General features: G+C 44.7%; 1 protein-coding gene across 1 annotated transcript in view; it reads right to left on the bottom strand.

Moving 5' to 3' along the window:
* The window catches only part of C2H9orf85 (chromosome 2 C9orf85 homolog), a 146,639-nt gene that overhangs the window by 5,085 nt on the left and 118,607 nt on the right, over positions 1-22,947 (bottom strand). Inside the window, exon 3 of the mRNA XM_030193863.1 lies at positions 13,654-13,767. Coding sequence (XP_030049723.1) covers positions 13,654-13,767 — 114 coding nt within the window. The remainder of the gene's footprint in view (positions 1-13,653; positions 13,768-22,947) is intronic.

The following is a 22,947-nucleotide window of genomic DNA, read 5'->3' as shown; positions in this document are numbered from 1 at the left end:
AAGTCCATAAGTCATTCTTAAGATGGACTTGGGAAAATCCACTGCTTATTTATAGGATAAGCAGCATAAAATCTGTTTTACTGTTCTGGAATCTTGCCAGGTACTTGTGACCTGGATTAGCCTTTGGTCTATCCCAGTATGGCAATGCTTAAGTTCTTATGTAACATTGCTCTTGGTGGGCAATTTGGTGGTTTTTGACACCAATGCAAGGCATAACCAAGATGCACTAATTTAAGAACCCACCAGTTGGAGGTTACAAGGGCCACCTGTGTTGGAAAAGGTTTAGTCTCCCCCTGCCGGTAGGCCGTCTGGGATGGTTACTTGGATTGCGGCTATGCTCTGCTGGTGCAAGTCAAAAGCTCATCCTTTGCTTCAGCTGGGAAGCCAGCTGGGACTTCTGATGTTGGGACATGCGAGGCAGAAAACGCTGGGTCTGAGGGTTCTGGGCAGAGTGAGATGGCACAAACATATGTCTTTGAAAGTAGGATCGCCACCTAGGCTAACTTGAAAACATCCTAGAAGAGGAAGCTGCAGAGTCAGGGTCTGGATGGTATTAGTATGTTTCTTTATGAGGCCAGTGACCTCCTCCACCTTGTCCCCAAAAAGATTGTCTCCAAAGCAAGGTATGTCTGTCAACCTCTCATGAACCACTGGTTCTGGTCAGAGACACACAGCCATGACAGTCTGCACATCCCCACACCTACAGCGGAGTGTCTGGATGCAATATCAAAAGAATTTTAAGTGTCTATGGCCAGATACTTCCTGCACTCCAGCTGAATACTAGCATACTAGAGTGGAGGAGTGGCCTAGTGGTTAGAGCACTGGTCTTGCAATCCAGAGGTGGTCAGTTCAAATCCTACTGCTGCTCCTTGTGATCTTGGGCAAGTCACTTAACTTTCCATTGCCTCAGGTACAAACTTAGATTGTGAGCCCTCCTGGGACAGAGAAATATCCAGTGTACCTGAATGTAACTCACCTTGAGCTATTACTGAAAAAGGTGTGAGCAAAATCCAAAATAAATAAATATGTTAAGATCCCTGGGCCTTCCACTATTCATCCTCCTCCACTGACAGAATTGGCCATTTAACCCAAGCCTATGTTTTCTATCAACCAATTCATAATTCACAACAGAACACTGCCTCCTATCTCATTTTCTCAAGCGTCTCATGAGGGATTTTGTCAAATGCTTTCTGAAAATCTAAAATAGTAAAAGACAGCAGATAAAGATCTGTATGGTCCATTCAGTCTGCGCAACAAGACAAACTCATAGCATAAGGTATGATGTGATACTACATATGTATACTTGATCTTGATTTGTCCTTGTCATTTTAAGGGCACAGGCCTTGTTCTCCAACTACTGAAGTTGTCATCGAAGCACCACTCTATCCCATCCAAATCTGTCCAGCCACGATCAGGACAAAGACTGTAGAAATCTGCCCAGCACTGGCTTTGTTTCCCAATTACTGGTGTTGTCATCTAATCTTGTTGGGCAGACTGGATGGACCGTACACTTGTTGGGCAGACTGGATGGATCGTACAGGTCTTTCTCTGTCATCATCTACTATGTAATCATTGCTAAGCTTGTTTGGTTCCATACAGGATTCCTTTGTGCTTATCCCACACATTTTTGAATTCTGTTACTGCTTTCATCTCCACCACCTCTCGCAGGTGGTGAAGATGAAAACAGTGAAAAAGTACTTACTAACATTACTCCTGAGTTGGCCCCCTTGCAACCTTTATTTATGCCCTGTAGTTCTACCATCTTCCCATCTCTGGAAAAGGTTTTTTGTAGATTAATACCTTTCAAATATGTGAATGTCTGTGTCATATCACCCCTGTCTCTCCTTTCCTCCAGGGTATAGGGTCCTCAAGTCTGTCCTCTGTGAAACAAACCCCATACCATTTTCTCTGAATTTCTCTGAACTGCTTCAACACTTTTTATGTCCTAAGCAAGATACAGCCTCCAAAACAATGCTACATGTGGGGCCTTGTCAATGACTTGTAAAGGGGCTTCAACATTTCCTTTCTTCTGCAGGTTATACCAATCTATGCAGTCTAGCATCCTTCTGGCCGTGACCACTGCCTTGTCACATTGTTTCATCTAGATACACTACATCAACTGCCTTACCTTTATCCACGCATTCAAAGAAATGAAGCAAATTAATGAGGCAAGACTTCCCCATGGCTGAATCCATGTTGACTCTGTCTCATAGATGTGTTCAGTGATTTTATTCTTTATCATGGTTTCCACTATTTTATTTATTTATTTAGATTTTGCTCACACCTTTTTTCAGTAGTAGTTCAAGGTGAGTTACATTCAGGTACACTGGATATTTCTCTGTCCCAGGAGGTCTCACAATCTAAGTTTGTACCTGAGGTAATGGAGGGTTAAGTGACTTGCCCAAGATCACAAGGAGCAGCAGTGGGATTTGAACCGGCCACCTCTGGATTGCAAGACCGGTGCTCTAACCACTAGGCCACTATTTTGCCCAGCACCGTCAGGCTTACTGGTTTGCAATTTCCCGTTCACCCTGCATCTCTTTTTATAAAAGGCATTACGTTGGCCACGCTTCAGGTACTATGCATGATTATAATGACAGGTTAACAGCAGATCTGGAATTTCATATATGAGTTCTTTCAGTACCCTGGGGTGTATACCATCCAGTCGAGGTGATTTACTACTCTTTAATTTGTCGATTTGGCTCAGTATATCTTCCAGATTTACTGAGATTTTGTTCAGTTCTTCTGCATCATCACCCTTGAAAACAATCTCTGGTACAGGTAGATCTCTTACATCTTCTTCAGTAAAGACCGAGGCAAAAAATTCAGTCTCTCTACTATGGCCCTGTCCTCCTTGAATGCCCCTTTTATTCCTTGATGATCTAATGGTCACACTGATTCCATCACAGGCTTTCTGCTTCTTATACACCTGAAAAAATTACTACTATAAGTTTTTGGCCTTCATTATCAATGCTTTGCATCTATCTTGCCAGTGCTTATGTTGCTTCTTGTTGTCCTTGCAATAAGATCCATGTAGGATGAACAAGTAGGATAATGAAAATGAGACTGAGCACAGACTCAGAATTACCACCCTTGGGATATCTTTTGGCAGCAATGTGGGCATATGTGGCATGAAGTCTGATGGTTTAATTTTGGATCACATTGCAGGTTCTGGAAAGCAGCTGAGTGGATATGTTAGTCTGGCACAATATCAGCAATATTGAGTTTATGAACTACAATCCTTACAACTTATGGGACTGAATGAGAACGATTCAGCATAATATAAAAGACTGATTTTAGTTATTTTCCATCATTTTAATTTTTCTGGTACTTCAAACTCAAGTATACGTTCCCTTTATTGGTATCATGGCAGTTTTCTTTAATGTAAAATCACTTTATTGCATTAAAAAACTTGTGTGTGGTGCATAACATTTTGAAACTGCTGTCAAGCATTGTTTGACAAAAAGATTTCAGTTCAAACAGAAGCAAAACAGAGCTTGGAAGACGTCAACCGTTTCCATTTTCAAGAACCTTGGACTCTTATGATGCATTGCATCTGTTGTGTCATAAAGCACAGTGTTTAAGGATACACGTCTGAATAACCTGGGACTACTGTGTAGCAACAACTGCGATAGAAAATACTGACCCTCCCCCAAGTATTTTAACTGGATGACTGCAGAGACTGGTCCAAGAAAATCCGCAAAGCTGAAAAACACTATTACCATCTTTAAAGTCACCTCTGTAATTCTGCCAGAGATAGGAAGAAATGGCTCTATGTGGAATAAAAAAAATATGCCTCTTGCTCTACTGCACCAATAAACTGACTGAATTAGTTAAAAGGAAAAAAAAAACCCCAGACATTTGAGCAAGGAAAACACTGTACACTTAAAAGCAGCTAAAGGTTTCTCATGTAAATGTCACTATGGATCAAGTTACCATTAACCAGGAAGTTCTTTCAACACAATGGTGATGGATGCATAAGTGAACATAAAGCAAAGTAACTCTAGAGCAGGGGTTCTCAACCCAATCAGATTGTTAGGATATCCACAATTAACATGCATGAGCTAAATTTGCATGTGCTACTTCCACTGTATGCAAGTCTCATGCATATTCATTGTTGGTATTCTGAAAACCTGACTGGCTAGATACGTCTTGAGGACTGGGTTGAGAACCTCTGCTCTAGAGAAATGCCCAGAATCAACAGAAACTTTCTGCATCATCTATTTGTATATACTCAATCCCTCTGCAAACCTGGTTTTATGGGATTAGAGGAAGGAAGAAAGGCAGAATTAAATAAGTAAACAAGTTAATTGGCTAGTGCTGCATCTTTCTTGTGTGCTTTAACAATTCTGATAGGAATGCTATCATTTTGAGCTAGAAGCTGCAACAGGGCCTTTCTGAGGCATAAATATATAGGTCAGTAGTCACCACTATGCATTGTTTTTAAATACCAGTTATGGCGCAAAAAAACCACGGATCTTCAGCACCCATTTCTGGATTGCAACCAGAACCGAATATCCATGCAGTGCAGTCAGTGCCAGTGCTATTCAGACAGCGGCAAGTGCAACATTCAATTTTTCTTGGTAGTTATCTGGATGACAGTCTGAATATCACTGCTTCCTGGATAACCATCAGCTTCGTCCCGGCACTATCCAGACAGTGTCACTGAATATCCTTGGATAGCCATGGTTAATGGAAATAACATGAATAACTGCTGCAGTTTTCTAGCTATTTCCCTTGGACTATGGGCCTGATATTCATCCTAGAGATTTCAAACATCTCGTATTCTGTGAGCTAGTACTTCCACCTTCCATTATATCTCTGATTAAGCGGTTGCTGTGAGGAAGGCTAATTTTACTGCAGCAAGGCAGCAGATCCTCCAGAACTGTTACGCCTAGACCAATCCCTTGCAAAAAGAACTGAACGAGAATTAAGTGGGAGCTGACAGAAAAGGTTCTGGGCCCTTAGTCTCCCTTTTTCTATAGTTCTGTGATTTGCAAACCTAACCTCCAGGACCCCTAGCTGGATGGGTTCTCAGAATACCCACACTGAATAAGCATGAGATGTTTCCATACATCACCTCACTGGTATGCAAATATATTTCATGCATGTTCACTGTGCATATCCTGAGAACCAGACTAGCTGGGGGTTGTTTGGGAATCACTGTCTAAACTGCATAATCATTATGCAGCTTAATCACCAACCAGAGGCTTATTTTAAAGCACTCGACTAACTATCATGATTAACAACACTTAATTTTATAGTGCTACTGGATTACATAGCACTATACAGCGGTTATAGGCATTCAGCTACAATAGATCCCTTCCCCAAAGAGCTTATTACCTGAGGTAATGGCAGATAGCCACCTGCCTAAGGCCACAAGATGTATCAGTGGCAGAGGCAGGATCTGAGCCCTGGCTGTCCTGGTTCTTAGCCCACTTCCTCTCCATATAAATATGAGCAGCAGCAAAAAGAAAGCGTGAAAGCGGCAGCAACTACATTATTATTTTCTAATAAATTCATATTTAACCCTTTTTTGTGTTTACTGGTTTCATTGCAAGATCAGCTTAGAACAGTGGTTTCAAAATTTGGTTGTCAAGGTCCCCCCTCCCCCACATCTGATGTTAAGGCTATCCATAATGAATGTTCATATGATTATTGCTATTCTAATTCACAGGCCTATGCAGGGGCTCATGAGAACTGCTAGTCTGGAAAATTCTTCCAAGTGTCCTAGTATTCTGTTGCTGTAAGATTAGTCAGTCATTCTTCTTGTATCAGAGTAACAGGCATTGCCAAATTACCCTTGAAATATAAATTAGTGACCACCAAGAGCAAATCTTTTCCTCAAATTATGTATCCTCTGCTTTATGAAAGCTGTAATGACATTGCCATGGTTTGCGGCAGCAACAAGAATATTATGCTCCATAAAATAATGAAAACACCAGGGAACAAATGCAGTGAGAGGCTATTAGGCTGTCATTTTATGTTAAAGTGCCTTTTTAAAATCACTATTGAAGATCCCTAAATTGAGAGGCACTAGTCTCCAAAATTTAAGATAAAGGTAGAAAAAAAATATTTGAGAACAAAGAAGTGGCAGCAAAACAGTCAAGCAGGACTTGAGGATCTATCAGCTATGATTCTCAGCTGACTTTGCAGGACAGAGTACCCATTTCCAGTCTTCTCCAGCACCACACACCCCAAAGTCAAACTACCCGGTGGCTGAAACTAACAGTGGCTTTGACCCAGCAGAATATATCATCTGGCTACTTTTGTTCAATAGCTTTGTATCACTCCATGGTGTGACTGCACCTTGAATACTGTGCGCAATTATGGTCACCGCATCTCATGGTGTGACTGCACCTTGAATACTGTGCGCAATTGTGGTCACCGCATCTCAAAAAAAATATATAGCAGAATTAGAAAAGGTACAGACAATGGCAACAAAAATGAAAAAGGGGATGGGACAACTTCTCTATGAGGAAAGGCTAAACTGGCTAGGGCTCTTCAGTTTGGAGAAGAGATGGCTGAGGGGAGATATGTCATAGGTCTATAAAATACTGAATGGAATGGAATGGGTAGACATAAATCACTCGTTTACACTTTCCAAAAATACTAGGACTAGGGGGAACGTAATGAAGATACTAAGTAGTAAATTGAAAACAAACCAGAAAAAATATTTATTTCTCGGTTTATGTTACTTTTCTATTATATATTGTAGTTCTTTTCTTTTTTTTAATTAATTGTATTGTTAACTGCTTTGCTCTGTTCACCAGTTAAGGAAGTATATCAAATCATGAATAAAAACTGAGAAATAACAGTATAAACAATCACTCTCACTCTCTCCTAGGCATCAGTACCCCACCATGCCATCACTCATCACCATAGGCCTATTGGAACAACCATGCCTTCAACCCCGACCTAAATTCACTATGCATAGTCAAAAGCATTGAGTTCCATAGGGAAGAGATAGCAAAGAAAAAAAGTGTGTGACACATTGACTCCAACTGAGCGAAATGAGGCCCCGGTAACATCATGTGATGATCATTAATAGAGCGCAAGACTCTCGCTGAAGAATATGGAATGGTCAATGAAGATAAATAGGAAGAAGTACCCTGGCAAAAAGCCAAGAGCAAAGCTCAACACGTAATTAAACTCTGGAATTCCTTGCCAGAGATTGTGGTAAAGTGAAGTTACTTACCTATTCTCCGAGGACAGCAGGGCTTATAGTCTCAGAAGTGGGTAACGCGGCGCCACATTGCCCGGTCTGGGCTTTCTGATAAGCCATAAGAGCTTTTGTGGAGTGCGAGACACACTCCACCTCGCATGCGCGGGTGCCTTCCCACCCACCGCTCGTGTGTGGCTACCGCAGTTAAATACCACAGCAAGAAAAAATAAAAATAGGAGACAACTCCAAGGAGCGGTGGGAGGGTTTGTAAGAATAAAAGCCCTGCTGTCTTAGGTGAATACCTGCTACAGGTAAGTAACTTCGCTTTCTCTGAGGACAAGCAGGGCATTGATTCTCACAAGTGGGGTATCTCTAGCATCCATGCTCACAGAAAACAACCACCACTGGTCAATTGGGCCTTGGAACTGCGAGGACATAACTCAGATTAACCTGAAACTATATATAACTGAGTGAGAGTGCAGCCTGGAACACAATAAAATGGGCCTGGGGGGTGGAGTTGGATTCTAGTCCCCAAACAGATTATGCAACACTGTCTGCCTGAACTGACTACCGTGTCAGGTATTCTGTTCAAAGCAGTAATGAGATGTGAACGTGTGGACTGAAGCTTTGCAAATGTCTTCAATGAAGTCTGACCACAAGTGGGCTACCAACGCAGACATGGCTCTGACACTATGAGCCTTGACATAACCCTCCAGTGTCAGCCCAGTCTGGGAAGAAGTGAAAGAAATGCAATCTGCCAGCCAATTAAAAATTGTGTGTTTTCTGATGGCGACCAGCAGCCCTGTTTGAATCAAAAGAAACAAAAAGTTGGGCAGACTGTCTGTGGGGCCTTGTCTGCTTGACATAGTAGGCCAATGCTCTCTTGCAGTCCAAGGTGTGCAAGATGCTCTCGCTAGGATGGGCATGAAGTCATGGAAAGAATGTTGGCATGACAAATCGACTGGTTCAGATGGATCTCTGACACAACCTTTGGCAGGAACTTAGGCTGCATGCGGAGGACTATTCTGTTGTGGTAAAGCTTAGTATAAGGTGATTCCACCACTAAGGCCTGAGGCTCAGACTCTACAAGCTGAAGTAACAGCCACCAAGAAAGTGACCTTCCAGGTCAAGTACTTCAGATGTCAGGAATTCAGTGGCTCGAAAAGAGCTGTCATCAGCTAGTTGAGAACGAAACTGAGATCCCATGACACAGGCGGAGGTTTGACAGGGGGATTTGACAAAAGCAAACCTCTCATGAAGCGAACAACTAGAGGCTGTCTAGAGATGGGCTTACCCTCTACACCCTTATGATAAGCATTAATTGCACTGAGATGAACCCTTACAGAGTTGGTCTTGAGACCAGACTCGGAAAGGTGTAAAAGGTATTCAAGCAGGGACTGTGTTGGACAGTAAACAGGATCTAGGGCCTTACCCTTACACCAGATGGCAAACCTCCTCCATTTGAAAGGATAACATTTCTTAGTGAAATCATTCCTGGAAGCCAGCAAGACTCGGGAGATACCCTCTAACAGCCCGAGAGAAGCAAATTCTAGGCTCTCAACATCTAGGCCGTGAGGGCCAGACACTGAAGGTTGGGATGTAGAAGAGATCCCTCGTTCTGTGTGATGAGGGTCGGAAAACACTCCAATCTCCACGGGTCAGAGGATAACTCCAGAAGAAGAGAGAACCAGATCTGCCGAGAACAGTAAAGTGCGATTAAGATCACGGTCCCGTGGTCTTGCTTGAGTTTCAGAGTCTTCACCACAAGAGGAATGGGAGGATACGTGTACAGCAGACCTGTCTCCCAATGCAGGAGGAAGACATCCGACGCTAGTCTGTCGTGGGCCTGAAGCCGGGAGCAGAACCGAGGGACTTTGTGATTCAATTGAGTGGCAAAGAGATCCTGATACAGAGGGCGTGATCTGGTGCCCCCCCTGCTTGTTGGTATAATACACTGCAACCTGTTTGAATGAGCACAATTTGGTTGGGCAGCCAATCTCTGAAAGCCTCTAGAGTGTTCCAGATCGCCCAAAACTCAAGAAGATTGATCTGAAGACCTGTTACCTGGAGGGACCATGCTCCCTGAGTGTGAAGCCCATCTACATGAGCTCCCCAATCAAGGAGAGATGCATCTGTCGTCAGCACTTTTTGTGGCTGAGGAATTTGGAATGGAAGTCCCAGGGGCAAACTGGATCGAACAGTCCACCAGAGCAGAGAGTGAACAAAGTCTGGACACTCAGATGTCTCCCGTAGCCTGGTACTACTGGGAAGCTAGGGTTCATTGGGCTGATCTCATGTGAAGGTGCGTCATGGTTTTCACAAACTGTGGAAGCCATGTGACCCAACAACCTCAACAATTTCCAAGCCATGCCCTGAGAAGCTCGAACCTGAGAGGCCAGTGTGACTAGCGTGTCCGCCCTCAGCCCTGGGAGGAAGGCTCAAACCTTTAGAATATCGAGCAGGGCTCTAATGAATTCCAATTGTTGTGCAGGGTGAAGATGAGACTTGGGGTCATTTTTAATGAACCCTAGCAGTTCTAGCACACGAATAGTTCTACACAAGGACTCCTGAGCACCGTCCTCCAATGTGCTCTTCACCAGCCAATCGTCGAGGTAAGGACCTTGAGCATCTTAGCCCTGGGCTTGTCCTCCATGTCCAAATGAAATGGTATAGCCTCAGCCATTTCTTTTACAAAAGAAGGGAAAGAAAGGCTCTCCGGAGGATACTTTCTCCTTTCAAGTGGGAGGGAGAGTTCAGAGGGGGTACCATAGGACTCATCTGAGGAGAAGTACCATGGATATGATAGAGGTCTATAAAGTAATGAGTGGAGTTGAACGGGTAGACGTGAAGCGCCTGTTTACGCTTTCCAAAAATACTAGGACTAGGGGGCATGCGATGAAGCTACAAAGTAGTATATTTAAAATGAATCAGAGAAAATGTTTCTTCACTCAGTGTGTAATTAAACTCTGGAATTCGTTGCCAGAGAGAGAATGTGGTAAAGGCGGTTTAGCTTAGTGGAGTTTAAAAAAGGTTTGGACGGCTTCCTAAAGAAAAAGTCCATAGACATTATTAAATGGACTTGGGGAAAACCCACTATTTCTGGGATAAGCGGTATAATGTTTTGTACTTTTTTGGGATCTTGCCAGGTATTTGTGACCTGGATTGGCCACTGTTGGAAACAGGATGCTGGGCTTGATGGACCTTTGGTCTTTCCCAGTATGGCAATACTTAAGTACTTATGGATTCTCCTCTGACTCCCATTAGTGGTCCTCATCGATGTCAGTCAAAAACTCCTCAGGGGAGGGCTGAGACCAAGCCTGCCTCAACTTTGAGGAGCTATGTCCTCGAGAGGGGTGTCGAGGAGTCGGCTCCTGCCTCAACTCCAGCAAAGCTTCCTCCACCAATGTCGAGGGGGTACCAGCTTGAGTGGCAGTTGACACTGGGGCCGCACCACAGGCTGAGGGCCAGGCAGGGCCACAGCGGGCTGGACGGTAAGCACAAGCACCCCTGACAACGATGCACACCACTGTAAGATACCATCCAGCATCTCAGGAAGAAAGGCCCGAATACACTCATCAAGGGCCAACACTGAGAAAGACTGGGATGTCGGCTCCAAGACAGGCTGCAGAACAGATGGGGCTGAGATGGGAGTCGGATCCTGGCTGTCTGGAGACAGGTGCACTAGCACCTCCTGGATAGAGGGGGAATGATCCTCCTGGCGCCAACGCTTCTCGCGTGCCATGTCCCTCGACACCCCTGAGCTCCTGGCACCATGTGATGAGGCTGACTTATGCCGATGATTGGTGGCCTTCGCCCGAAGTTCAGTGTCAAGACTCCTCGGTGCTGATGAGGGCCGACATTGAATCCTCACGTCATCTCAGGGTTGGGTCCAACACTGACCTGTCCCAGGGGTTCTGTCCAGCAGTCGGCATCGTGGCAGGTGGAGACCCACTTGAAGCACTACTGCTCCCAGTATCTCAGTGTATCGAGGCAGCCATAGGGACCGATGGTCCTAATGCCGATGCTGTCTGACATCGAGGCCACTGACTTCAGCTCCAAAAATCTTTTCTTGTTGAGTCTCTTTGGACAGTTGCATCCTTTTCTTCATACATAGGCAAAGGATACAATTAGCAGGGCTATGGTCGGGCCCTAGACAGCACAGAAACCAAAAATGGGTGCCCGTGCCAGAAACTATCTGACTGCAAGGACATGGACGAAAAAACTTCCACTAAATCAAAAGACACAATGGTGCCTGAAAAAAAAAAAAGGGGCAAGGCACCAGGTAAAAAAAAGACAGTTAAGACCTGACCGGAGGCAAGGCCTCAATGTGGCCTAGCAGATGGAAAAGAAAGAAAACAAAACAAACTTAAAAAGGTATGGGAAGAGAAGGGGAAAAAAACAAATGCCCAAAAAAGACAGTGAAAAACCACTGAAAAATGCCAAAAGGCACCAAAAAACGAAGCTCTTCAGGCTGGGCGTGAAGACAAGACAGAGACGCAGTCCCCTCTTCAACGTAGTAAAAACTGAACTGCTGTAGCTGCACACGACGGCGGGTGGGAAGGCACCTGTGCAAGAGTAGTGGAGCGTGTCTCGTGCTCCACAAAAGCACTTATGGCTCGTCATAAAGCCTGTGCCAAACAACATGGCGCCGCGTTACCCATTTGTGAGAATTAATGCCCTTCTTGTCCTCGGAGAAAAGCAGTTAGCTTAGCAGGGTTTAAAAAAGGTTTGGATAACTTCCTAAAAGAAAAGTCCATAAACCATTATTAAGATGTCTATGTCTGATCTTCAAGGTTCTTAAAGGAAATGGCCCCGAATACCTGAAGAACACGATGACCCTCTACACACCTCCAAGGACACTAAGGTCCTCCCCAAGGGGTATCCCTAACAACTCCCTCTCCAAAAGACATTACAAGATGTAATACCCGCAAGCCAGCCTTCTCTGGAGTAGCCCCCACACTCTGGAATGCACTCCCTGAAAGGTTCTGCTTAACACAAAACCATCTCTACTTCAGGAAACAGGTGAAAGCTTGGCTCTTCAACTAGGTCTTTAATGGAAGTAGTAACTAACTTCTTAGTCTCACACACACTAGGCGTGACACAGGCTGCATATACTGCAGCAGGACATGTTTATCCACTCGAACACTAGCTGAGGTAACATTTAATCATCTCTCTGACCTCATGAAGTCTCGGTGGCCATTTTGAATCTCGCCGAGACCGTCAGGCTGCATACAGGAGGATGGAGAGCAGCGCGCTGGGCAGGAAAGAGGGGGCTCTTTCCTGCCCCGACGTCACTAGACCACCAGGGAAGATTGCGTGAGTAGGTAGAAGTGGTGACAGGGCCGGGGGGGAGGAGGTAACCCTGACGGCGATCCCGAACTCGGAGGGCGGGCGGCCTGCCAGCCAGCCAAATCTACCTTCGGACTATAAGACGCACCCCCCATTTTCCTCCCAAATTTGGGGGGGAAAAAGTGCGTCTTATAGTCCGAAAAATACGGTATGTAAGACCCCATGGAATATTTTCTCCTCTTTTCCCAGTCTTCTGCCCCTAGAATATTTTCTTCTCTCAAATCTCTTCCCCTAGCCCCCCCCCCCCCCCCCCAAATATTTTTTTCTCCCTGCTTTCCACCCAGGTCTCCCCCCATAATTTTGTTGTTGCTTTCCTTCCCCAGCCCCCCCCCCCCAGAAATATTTCCTCCTGTTCTCCCAGCTTTTCTCCTCCCTCGACCCTGTCCAGCACATGCATCCTTTCTTGATCATCAGCATCTGAACACTCTCTCTAGCACCTGAGCTCTCCCCACATCTCTCTCCATGTCCGTTTGCTGTCCTCCAGTCTCCAACCCCCTCCCTCCTTCTTGGCCCTGCAACTCTGCCCCCTCCCCCAACTTCCTGGGCTGCCAAGCTCCCCTCTCCCCACCTTTTCTGGGGCTGCCTCTGCCTCCCAGCATCTCACTGAATCTGCTGCTGCTATAAATGCGGGGCCAAACAGACTCCAGTGTGCTTCCAATACCCTGCTGGTCCCACCCACCATACTTCAGAGTTTCACGTAAGAGGGGGTGGGATCGACAGGGTAATAGAAGCGCATTGGAGGCTGTATGGCCCTGCATTTACAACAGCAGTGACAAACTTGGTGAGATGCCGGGAGGCGGAGGCAGCCCCGGAAGAGGTGGTGGTGGTGGGGGGTGGTAGAAGTGGCTCTGAAAGAGGCGGGGGGATGGCAGAAGCAGCCCTATTGGAAGTGGTGGTTGGGAGATAAGGTCCGCATCTGCATAAGTGGGTCAAGGGGTGAAGATTCTGCTGCTAGCTGGAAGACCAGGAAGCTGGCTGCAGCAAGGAGGCAGGTGTTTAGTGTTCATGGCCTGAGCTGGCCATGGTTTTAAATAAATGAATATACAGTGGGAAAAAAAAGGAATATAAGTATGTAGTGCCATCAACAGTACTGCAGCTACAAGGAAATATATAGGCATCATTGCTAAATCATTACTTACGGAAGAATGACTTCTTCTGCTTTCCCACATTTTGCACAAAGGTTCAATCTGCACGCACATGGTCTACAAATAAGATGGTAGGCATCCTTCACAGTCTTCTGCAGGCACTTGACACTAGTGAAGGAAAGAGAGAAAAGAAAATTTGCATTCATGTTTTTGTGTTCTGAAATAGATTTATTTTCTTGCACCAAGTTCAAGTTATCACATCTTGTTTGAACACAATTTCTCAGCTGTATATTGTAAGGTCTCCACCACCGGGAGACTCTTGGAAAAGTCTCCTGCACCGGGAGACTCTTGAGTCCCTCGGCCCTTTAGCTGAGCTGTGTGCTGTAATCCACTGCTAAAGAGCACACGGCAATCCACAAGGTCAGATCATTATACTTTATTGTAATCCCTTTGTGTCAACTGCTCCTCCAAAGGTAGTTCCCACCACAGCATTTCTCAAGAAGCATAGCAGTTCAACAGCTAAACAGTTCAACCCCAAAAGGTTCCAAAATCTCAGCAGTTCATATAAAGCAGTTATACAAAGCAATTCTTCAAACAAAGTAGCTCAAAAAGGGCTCAAACTCCCAGCAGTTCATGTATAGCAGGTATGCAAAGTAATTCTCCAAACACGGTAGCTCCAGAAAGGGTTCAAACCAGGGGCGTAGCCAGCCTTCCGTGGGAGAGGGGTCCGAGCCCGGGGGGAGGGGGCACATTTTAGCCCTCCCCCCGGCGCCGCCCCCCCCCCGCCGACATTGCCGCCCCCCCCTCCCGCCGCGAACCCGCCTCCGCTGCATCCTACCTTTACTTTTGCTGGCGGGGGATCCCACTCCCCGCCAGCCGACGTCTTCTTCTTAGTCGCTTCCCGCTCTTCAATTTGTTTGCTGACGTCCTGCACGTTGTACGTGCAGTACGTCAGACTCAGGGAACAGAACTGTTCTCTGAGTCTGACGTCCTGCACGTATAATTACGTGCAGGACGTCAGCAAACAAATTGAAGTGCAGGAAGGACTGAGAAGACGTCGGCTGGCGGGGAGTGGGATCCCCCGCCAGCAAAAGTAAAGGTAGGCGGCGGCGGGGGCGGGTTCGCCGGGAGGGGGGTCCTGGGGTGAATCTGCGGGGGCCCCGGCCCCCTCAGGCCCCACGTAGCTACGCCACTGGTTCAAACCCTCCCCAGCAGTTCATGTCAGCAGTTAGATAAAACAATTCCTCAAACACAGCAGTTCAGGAAGGATTCAAACTCCCAGCAGTCATGTATAGCCATTATGCCCAACACCACCACTCCTCCTCTCTCCCTTTCAAAAGAAATCAACCTAGGGAGAGTGGCAAGGGTCCCTCACCAACCAGGCCAGCATTATACCCTGACCACCACCCGCATGACCCTTCCATGGTAAACCTGTTCTCTCAGCTCCCCTCGTGGGATAGCCACCTTTTCCCTTCTTCTACCCGGCTCTCCTCCCAAGCTGCCCTCTGCTGTTTCACCTCCATTCCTTCCAGTTTAGTCAGAGCAGCAATCTCCATCAGCTCCTCTTGCTCTAGTTCTTCCTCCTTTTCTTCCCCTTGCCAGTCCATAGGTTCCTCCCCACACCCATTGCTCAGCTGCTCTCCATTTACTCGATTGGGCAGGTTCAGAACTCCTTCCCTCATCCTGGCTCTCTGGGACAGGTTTTTCCAACTCCCTTCTCTTGCCCATCTCATGACCAACTCTGGGGGCTGTTGGGGATTGAAGTCCCTGTTTCTACCATGGGACCTACTCAGGGGTTGCTGGGAATCGTAGTCTTTTCCTTTTCTCCAATTCCCCAAGGGAAGAGACTCCTTCCTTTCTCTATCCAGTTTCCATCCCTCTCGAGCCTCCTCATTCCTCCTTGTGCCTTCATTCTCCCTCTCACCCTCATATTTCTCACAATATAGTTTTATCACCATAACATCGTATTAATTCTCAAGATAGAAAAACTTTCCTCAGCCTTTCTCTCTGCTGAATGAAATGTAAAGCAGGCATTCGAAGCTTACCATTGATCTCTGGCCTGACAGTTCTTATAACTTAGCGAGGCATGCACTGAGCAATTCAGAAACACAGTTCTAATGCAATGCTGTTAAAACAGAAGCGATTTCTTCAATAATTAGCCTATTTAATTTTTCTTTCTGAAATCTAAGGATCTTTCTTGTGGAAGAAATGCACGGCGCATCCAGGGACTGGGACTTATAAGTAGGAACCTAGACTGTCTTTCATACGTATCACCATCATTGGAGATTTCTTATGTTGGTTCAACAAAAAGTAACATCAAACTATATTTTGAGGAACTGGAAAAGTCTATGGGGCCCTTTTACTAAAGCTTAGTGTGTGCTAACTGCTAAGAATCCCATAAAATGGACTTCTTGGTATTTAGGGCCCTGTTTACCAAGCCGCGGCATGTGGGACATATATTCCTATGGGTGTTGCTAGCGTTAGCATACGCTAATTTTTAGTGCGCCTACAGCACAGGGCCCCTAGTGTGCACAAGCTTTAGTAAAAAGTGCCATATGTAAATTCTCTCAAGTTTAGCTTCTTATTTATTTGATGTTTTTGCTATTCACCCTTGAAAATACATGGAGTTTTTTTTACAAGGATTTGTAACAAGACTATTAGGTTGACAACAGCCACAAAATCAAAAGTATCATTTCGATTGTGGTGCTCTCAACAACAACAACAAAATCTTTGCTGGGCCACCCCAGGTCCCAGTCCCAGTCCCGCCGGGCCTGCCCCAAGGGCTCTTCTCAGAGCCATCCGTGAGCGACTTGCCTGCCATCAACCGGGACCCTCCAGACCACTGAAGCCCGGTCATGGCTCAAGGGCTCACCCATCCAGAAGCGTGACAGATGGCGAATTAAGGATTATAGAACTGCCTCCATTTCAAATTTGTAAAAACTGCACATACTTTCAGGTGTATACTGCAAAAAGAATAATCAGTTAAACATGGGAAAAAGTACATACACCACCACTATTTTTAAGGGCTGCATTTTGATTAAACTTTTAATCGTGCGATTAAAGGTATGTTATTTATTAATTTTTTCTCCATTGCAGGCTACGTCATGCAAGGTTCCATGTTAGGATTCAAAGACCAAGAAAGGGATCTAGGTGTCGTCGTCGATGATACGTTGAAACCTTCAGCTCAGTGTGCTGCGGCGGCTAAGAAAGCAAATAGAATGTTAGGTATTATTAGGAAAGGAATGAAAAACAAAAATGAGGACGTTATAATTCCTTTGTATCGCTCCATGGTGTGACCGTACCTCGAATATTGTGTTAATTTCTGGTCGCCACATCGCAAAAAAGATATAGTGGAATTAGAAAAGGTGCAGAGAAGGGCGACAAAAATGATAAAGGGGATGGGACGACTTCCCTATGAGGAAAGACTAAAGCGGCTAGGGCTCTTCAGCTTGGAGAAAAGGCAGCTAAGGGGAGATATGATAGAGGTCTATAAAGTAATGAGTGGAGTTGAACGGGTAGATGTGAAGCGTCTGTTCATGCTTTCCAAAAATACTAGGACTAGGGGGCATGCGATGAAGCTACAAAGTAGTAAATTTAAAATGAATCGGAGAAAATGTTTCTTCACTCAATGTGTAATTAAATTCTGGAATTTGTTGACAGAGAATGTGGTAAAGGTGGTTAGCTTAGTGGAGTTTTAAAAGGTTTGGACGGCTTCCTAAAGGAAAAGTCCATAGACCATTATTAAATTGGACTTAGGGAAAATCCACTATTTCTGGGATATGCAGTATAAAATGTTTTGTACTTTTTTGGAATCTTGCCAGGTTTTTGTGACCTGGATGGCCACTGTTGGAAACAGGATGCTGGGCTTGATGAACCTTTGGTCTGTCCCAGTATGGCAATACTTATGTTCTTATGTAAAACCAGGATGTTTGGGTGCATAAGGAGAGGGATGACCAGCAGGAAAAAGAGGTGATAGTGCCCTTGTAAGTCTCTGGTAAGGCCCCATTTAGAGTACTGTGTGCAATTCTGGAGACTGTACCAACAACGGAAAGATATAAACAGGATGGAGTCGGTCCAGACGGCAACTACAAAACAGGTAAGCGATTTCCATCATAAAACATAAGGGGACAGGCTTATGAACCTGAACATGCATACGCTGGAAGAGACAGGTGAGAGAGAATATGATTGAGATGTTTAAATACTTCAGTGGCATCAATGTATAGGAGGTGAGCCTTTTTCAAATGAAGGAAAACCCTGGAATGAGAGGGCATAGGAAGAAGTTGAGAGGAAATACGCTTAGGAGGAATCTAAGAAAGTACTCCTTCATGGAAAGGGTGGTGGATGAATGGAATGGCCTCCTGGTGGAGGTAGTGGAGACAAAGACTGTAACAGAATTTAAGGAAGTATGGGACAGGCATGTGGGATCCCTTAGGAAAAGGAGGAGATAGTGGTTATTGAGGAAGGGCAGACTGGTTAATGAGGAAGAGGAGCTAGTAGTGGTTACTGGATGGGCCATTTGGCCCTTATCTGCCATCATGTTTATATGTTTCTATGACCAAAATGATAAAGGAAATGGAAACCTCTCGCATGAGGAAAGGGTAAAGAGGTTAGGGCTCTTCAGCTTATAAAGGAGATGGACGAGGGGAGTTATAATTGAGGCCTACAAAATCCTGAGTGGAAGTAAATCAATTTTTTACTCATTCCAAAAGAACAAAGACTAAGGGACACTAGAAGAAGTTACATGGAAAAACTTTTAAAACAAATAGGAGGAAATATTTTTTCACTCACTAATAGTTACGCTCTGAAACTCTTTGCTAGAGGATGTGGTAACAGCAGTTAGCGTGCATATATGGATTTGGAAAAGTTCCTGCAGGAAAAGTCCATAGCCTTATATTGAGACAGACATGGGAAAGCCACTGCTTGCCCTGGGATTTGTAGCATGGAATGCTGCCATGATTTGGGTTTCTGCCAGGTACTTGTGACCTGGATTGGCCACTGTTGGAAACAGGATACTGGGCTAGATGGACCATTGTCTGACCTAGTATGGCTATTCATATGCTCTTATGACATAAAACACCCCAGGTTCATGACTCTGGAGTAGGACCAGAATCTGTTTATGCTAATAGTGATGGAAATGGGGAGGTAGAATATAGAAATAGGAAGGAAGGTTGGTGTCTGCACAATAAGTGTGAAAGAAAAGACGCAAGAAGACCTCTGCAAGGGCAGAAGACACATAAGAGGAAAGGGGACACAGGGAGGCAGGGCTACCAGGGGGGAGCTGGGAGTAGATGCAATCTTTCAGGCCTAGTCAGAGATTTGCTTTTACCATGTGGCCAAGTAATCCTGTAACAAGATGTTAAACGTTTATTACATCTATCTACATGATACTGTTTCATATGGGGGGTGGGGGGGGGGGGCTGGCTGCCCTGTAAGAGACAACCCCAGAGAGCTTATTACTGGCCAGCAGGAAGAAAAGGATTTGTAACAAGACTATTAGGTTGACAACAGCCACAAAATCAAAAGTATCATTTCGGTTGTGGTGCTATCAACAACAACAACAACAAAAACTTTGCTGGGCCATCCCAGTCCCAGTCCCGCCGGGCCTGCCCCAAGGGCTCTTCTCAGAGCCATCCGTGAGCGACTTGCCTGCCATCAACCGGGACCCTCCAGACCATTGGAGCCCGGTCATGGCTCAAGGGCTCACCCATCCAGAAGCGTGACAGATGGCGAATCCGGCTGTGAAGAACTAAGGCTGATGCTTGGAAGACTTGCACAGTCTGTGTCCCATATATGGCAATCTGGTTTAGGATGGGCTGGAGAAGGCTTTGACGGAAACTCCAGTAAATGGAACGTGAGGCAAGTGCTGGGCAGACTTTTATGGTCTGTGTCCAGCAAATGACAAGATGGATTCGGATAGGCTAGAGTAGGCTTCGAAGGCAACTCCAGTAGTTCTAACCTAAGGACAGTGCCAGGCAAACTCCTAAGGTCTATGTCCCAGAAATGCCAATGAAAGACAGTGATCAAGTATTTTATATCACATTCATTATTGGTTTAATCATGAATTGATAATGAGTGTGACTGTTGGGCAGACTGGATGGACTATTCAAGTCTTTATCTGCCGTCATTTACTATGTTATTTTGGGTAAAAGTAAAATACTAGGATGACTGGGATTAGAACCATTTTAATGTGCTTCTAAAATGTATACTTCCCAGATACCAGAAACATATCCATGCAGTACATCATAATCACTGAAAGCAGGGCTGTGGCGTTGGTACACAATGACACCAGCACAGACTCCTACTGATATTAGACTTTATATTTTTTGTTTTGGATATACAGTGCAATCCGCTTAAGTGCAAGGGTCTGGGACCAAAGAAATACATGCAGTTAACCGGAGCGTGCACTTAACCGTTGTGACCCAAAGAAGCTTGACATCTGATAAACATATGTACAGTACTGTTTATTATACGTACAGTATACAGTCTCCGTTAACTGACATTATACAGTCTCCGTTAACCGATCTTAGGCTTACTTGAAGTAATCAGTCATAGTCCTCTATACACTCTTGTGTCTGTGAGTTCCACAGACTGTGTCTGCCAGACGGTAAAAACTGTCATAGCACTGACATCCAGTGGCCTCCAGATAGGACCGCATAGTGTTGAGTCTCTCCAGCTCTCTTGCAAAAGTGACAGGATGTTGCTGAATTTCGTCAGCATGTGCCTCGCTGCTCATTTCATCATCTGTTTCATCATCAGCCGTTGCCTGCATGTAGGCACATATCTGGACATCAGTGCTGTCGTCAGCTGTTTGTAGATCGTAAACAACACCTACGTAGTGATGAAACTCCTCTTCAGTAACACTGGCTGGGATGTCAATAGCCTGTTCATCTGACGCGTTTGCAACAGCTGCATCTGTTTCGTCCCTCTCCACATCCCTAACAAAGCTTGCCCGCTTGTAGCAGTTCACAATGGTTGCCTGTGTAACATGATTTCAGGCTTCTTTCTGCATATGTAGGGAATCCAACAGTGATAGATTACGAGCCAGTTCAAAAGCACGTTTCTCCTTGCCAGTCTGGTCATCCATAACACTCATCAGACGACGTAGCACAAGAGCCCGATAATGTTGTTTGAGATTGACTATTATGCCCTGATCCAGAGGTTGGATCAGAGAGGTTGTGTTTGGTGGCAGGAAGACCACCTTGACGTTAGACAGCCTGACATCATCACTGTGTGCAGCACAATTATCACAAAGCAACAAAATCTGACGCTTTTGTGCCTGCATTCTAGTGTCTAACTTCTTTAGCCACTGCTTCCAAATTTCCCCAGTCATCCATGAATTTGTTTTAGCCTCGTATGACACAGGAAGTTGCTTAACATTCTTGAAGCAACGGGGCTGTTTGCTCTTTCCAATGACGAGTGGTTCCAACTTCTCACTCCCATCCATATTGTAGCAAAGGAGGATCATCAGTCGGTCCTTCAACGTTTTACTTCCTGTAGTTTCGGCTTGTTTGAATGCAAGTGTTCCATCAGGTATCGTTCGTCAGTAGAGACCATTTTCGTCAGCACTGAAAATGTCACGAGGTGCAAACTCGTTCAAGATGGTAGGAAGAACTGAAACAACCCAATTTTCAGCACCAAAGTCATCAGCGTCTTGTTTTTCACCATGCTGTTTCTTGAATTTTATGTTGTTCCTCTCCTTCCATCTTTCCAACCATCCAACAGTGGCTTTTAATTCAGTTAGTCCAAGACTTTCAGCTAGCTGATTAGCTTTCTCCATAAGCAGTGGACCACTGACAGGAAACTGTCTGCTCCTGACTTGATAAAACCACCGAAGAGCATCTTTTACCTCCTCAGCTTTTCCCACCCTTTTTCATTTCCGGTGTGGATTTGTATTGTTTTGCCAGTCTTCCCGAAGCTGGTCTTTCTGCTTCAGGATATGTGAAATTTGATTGGGATTGACACCATATTCTTTAGCAATAGATGCTTGACTTTGTTTGTTTTCTAATTTTTTAAGAACGTCTATTCGTTCAGCCAGTGTTAAAGTCTTACAGTTGCACGACGACGACTCCAGTGTACACTCTAACAACATTCTTTCGCTTCTTCTGCCTGTGGCAGTTAACCAACGAGATTTCAAATTTACCGCCCCTTTGTCATGCGCCAATTGGCTTCCATATTCCGTGCATGTGCTTATGTGGAGTCTTTCCTGCAGAGCAGCGGTCTTAAACCATGTATATAAGCGAATCTTGCACTTATCAGTGGTGCGCTAAACCGGTTTGTCCCCATAGAAATTGATGGCGCCAAAAATGGGACCGAAATACGGCATGCAGTTAAACAGAGCATGCGCTTATCCGACGTGCACTTAAATGGAGTGCACTGAATATCTCTTTGTCCTGGATCTTTACTACTGGTAAATATAACTTATACTTACCAGTACTTTATATCCAGGACAAAGACAGATATATTAGATAGACAAACAGATAGATAAATATGTATATAAAATTATCAAATTTACCACATATTACTACTACTACTTATCATTTCTATAGCGCTACTAGATGTACGCAGCGCTGTACACTTGAACATGAAGAGACAGTCCCTGCTCGACAGAGCTTACAATCTAATCAGGACAAACAAGGGATAATGGAATATTAAAAGTGAGGATGTTATAATGTTGTAAATTTTTTGAAGATGGAATCGGAGTCAGTACAATTTTATAGACTCTGACTCCACCCACAGCTGCTTCCAACTCCGACTCCACAGCCCTGATTTAAAGCACATCTTGTTACATTTTTCTTGAGATCATCATGACTCCTTCCCTTTCTCATTTTTCAGGAAGCAGGTGATTGTATCTTTGTCATTTCAGTGATTCAGAACAACACTATGAGATCATGGAAGCATAACTGTGTGCCAATGCCACAAGAAATAGGAAATATGCTCCTTATCCTTAATTTTGGAGTTGCATTTATTCCTGATTTCTCACACAGTACCGACAAGTGTCCTACTTTTACTCATAATTTATTATGCTTAGAAGTGCAGTAGAATGTTTAAATGATTATTGGTCACACAAATTTAATCACAGCTCTTCTGGAGTTCTCTGGTCTAGTATTTGCATTCTTATTACTAACTGGGCTATCTGCTTCTGTTTGGAAGAGACTGCATTCCCTGAAAACAGACATATAAAAGGACTCTGGTTCCCTGGGTAGACTAATAGGGATTGTTCTTATAGTCCATGTTACTGTATGCTGAAGCACTCCACACAGAGAAAAATAAAGTAATATGACTCCTTTACTTTCTCTAATTTATATACTTTCACAGGCTCAGACAGCATCGCAAAGAATGCTTCTATCT

The sequence above is a fragment of the Microcaecilia unicolor genome, chromosome 2 (genome assembly GCF_901765095.1).
Source record: "Microcaecilia unicolor chromosome 2, aMicUni1.1, whole genome shotgun sequence".
In the NCBI taxonomy this organism is placed as follows: Eukaryota; Metazoa; Chordata; class Amphibia; order Gymnophiona; family Siphonopidae; genus Microcaecilia; species Microcaecilia unicolor.
This window is presented reverse-complemented; position numbering and strand designations above follow the sequence as displayed.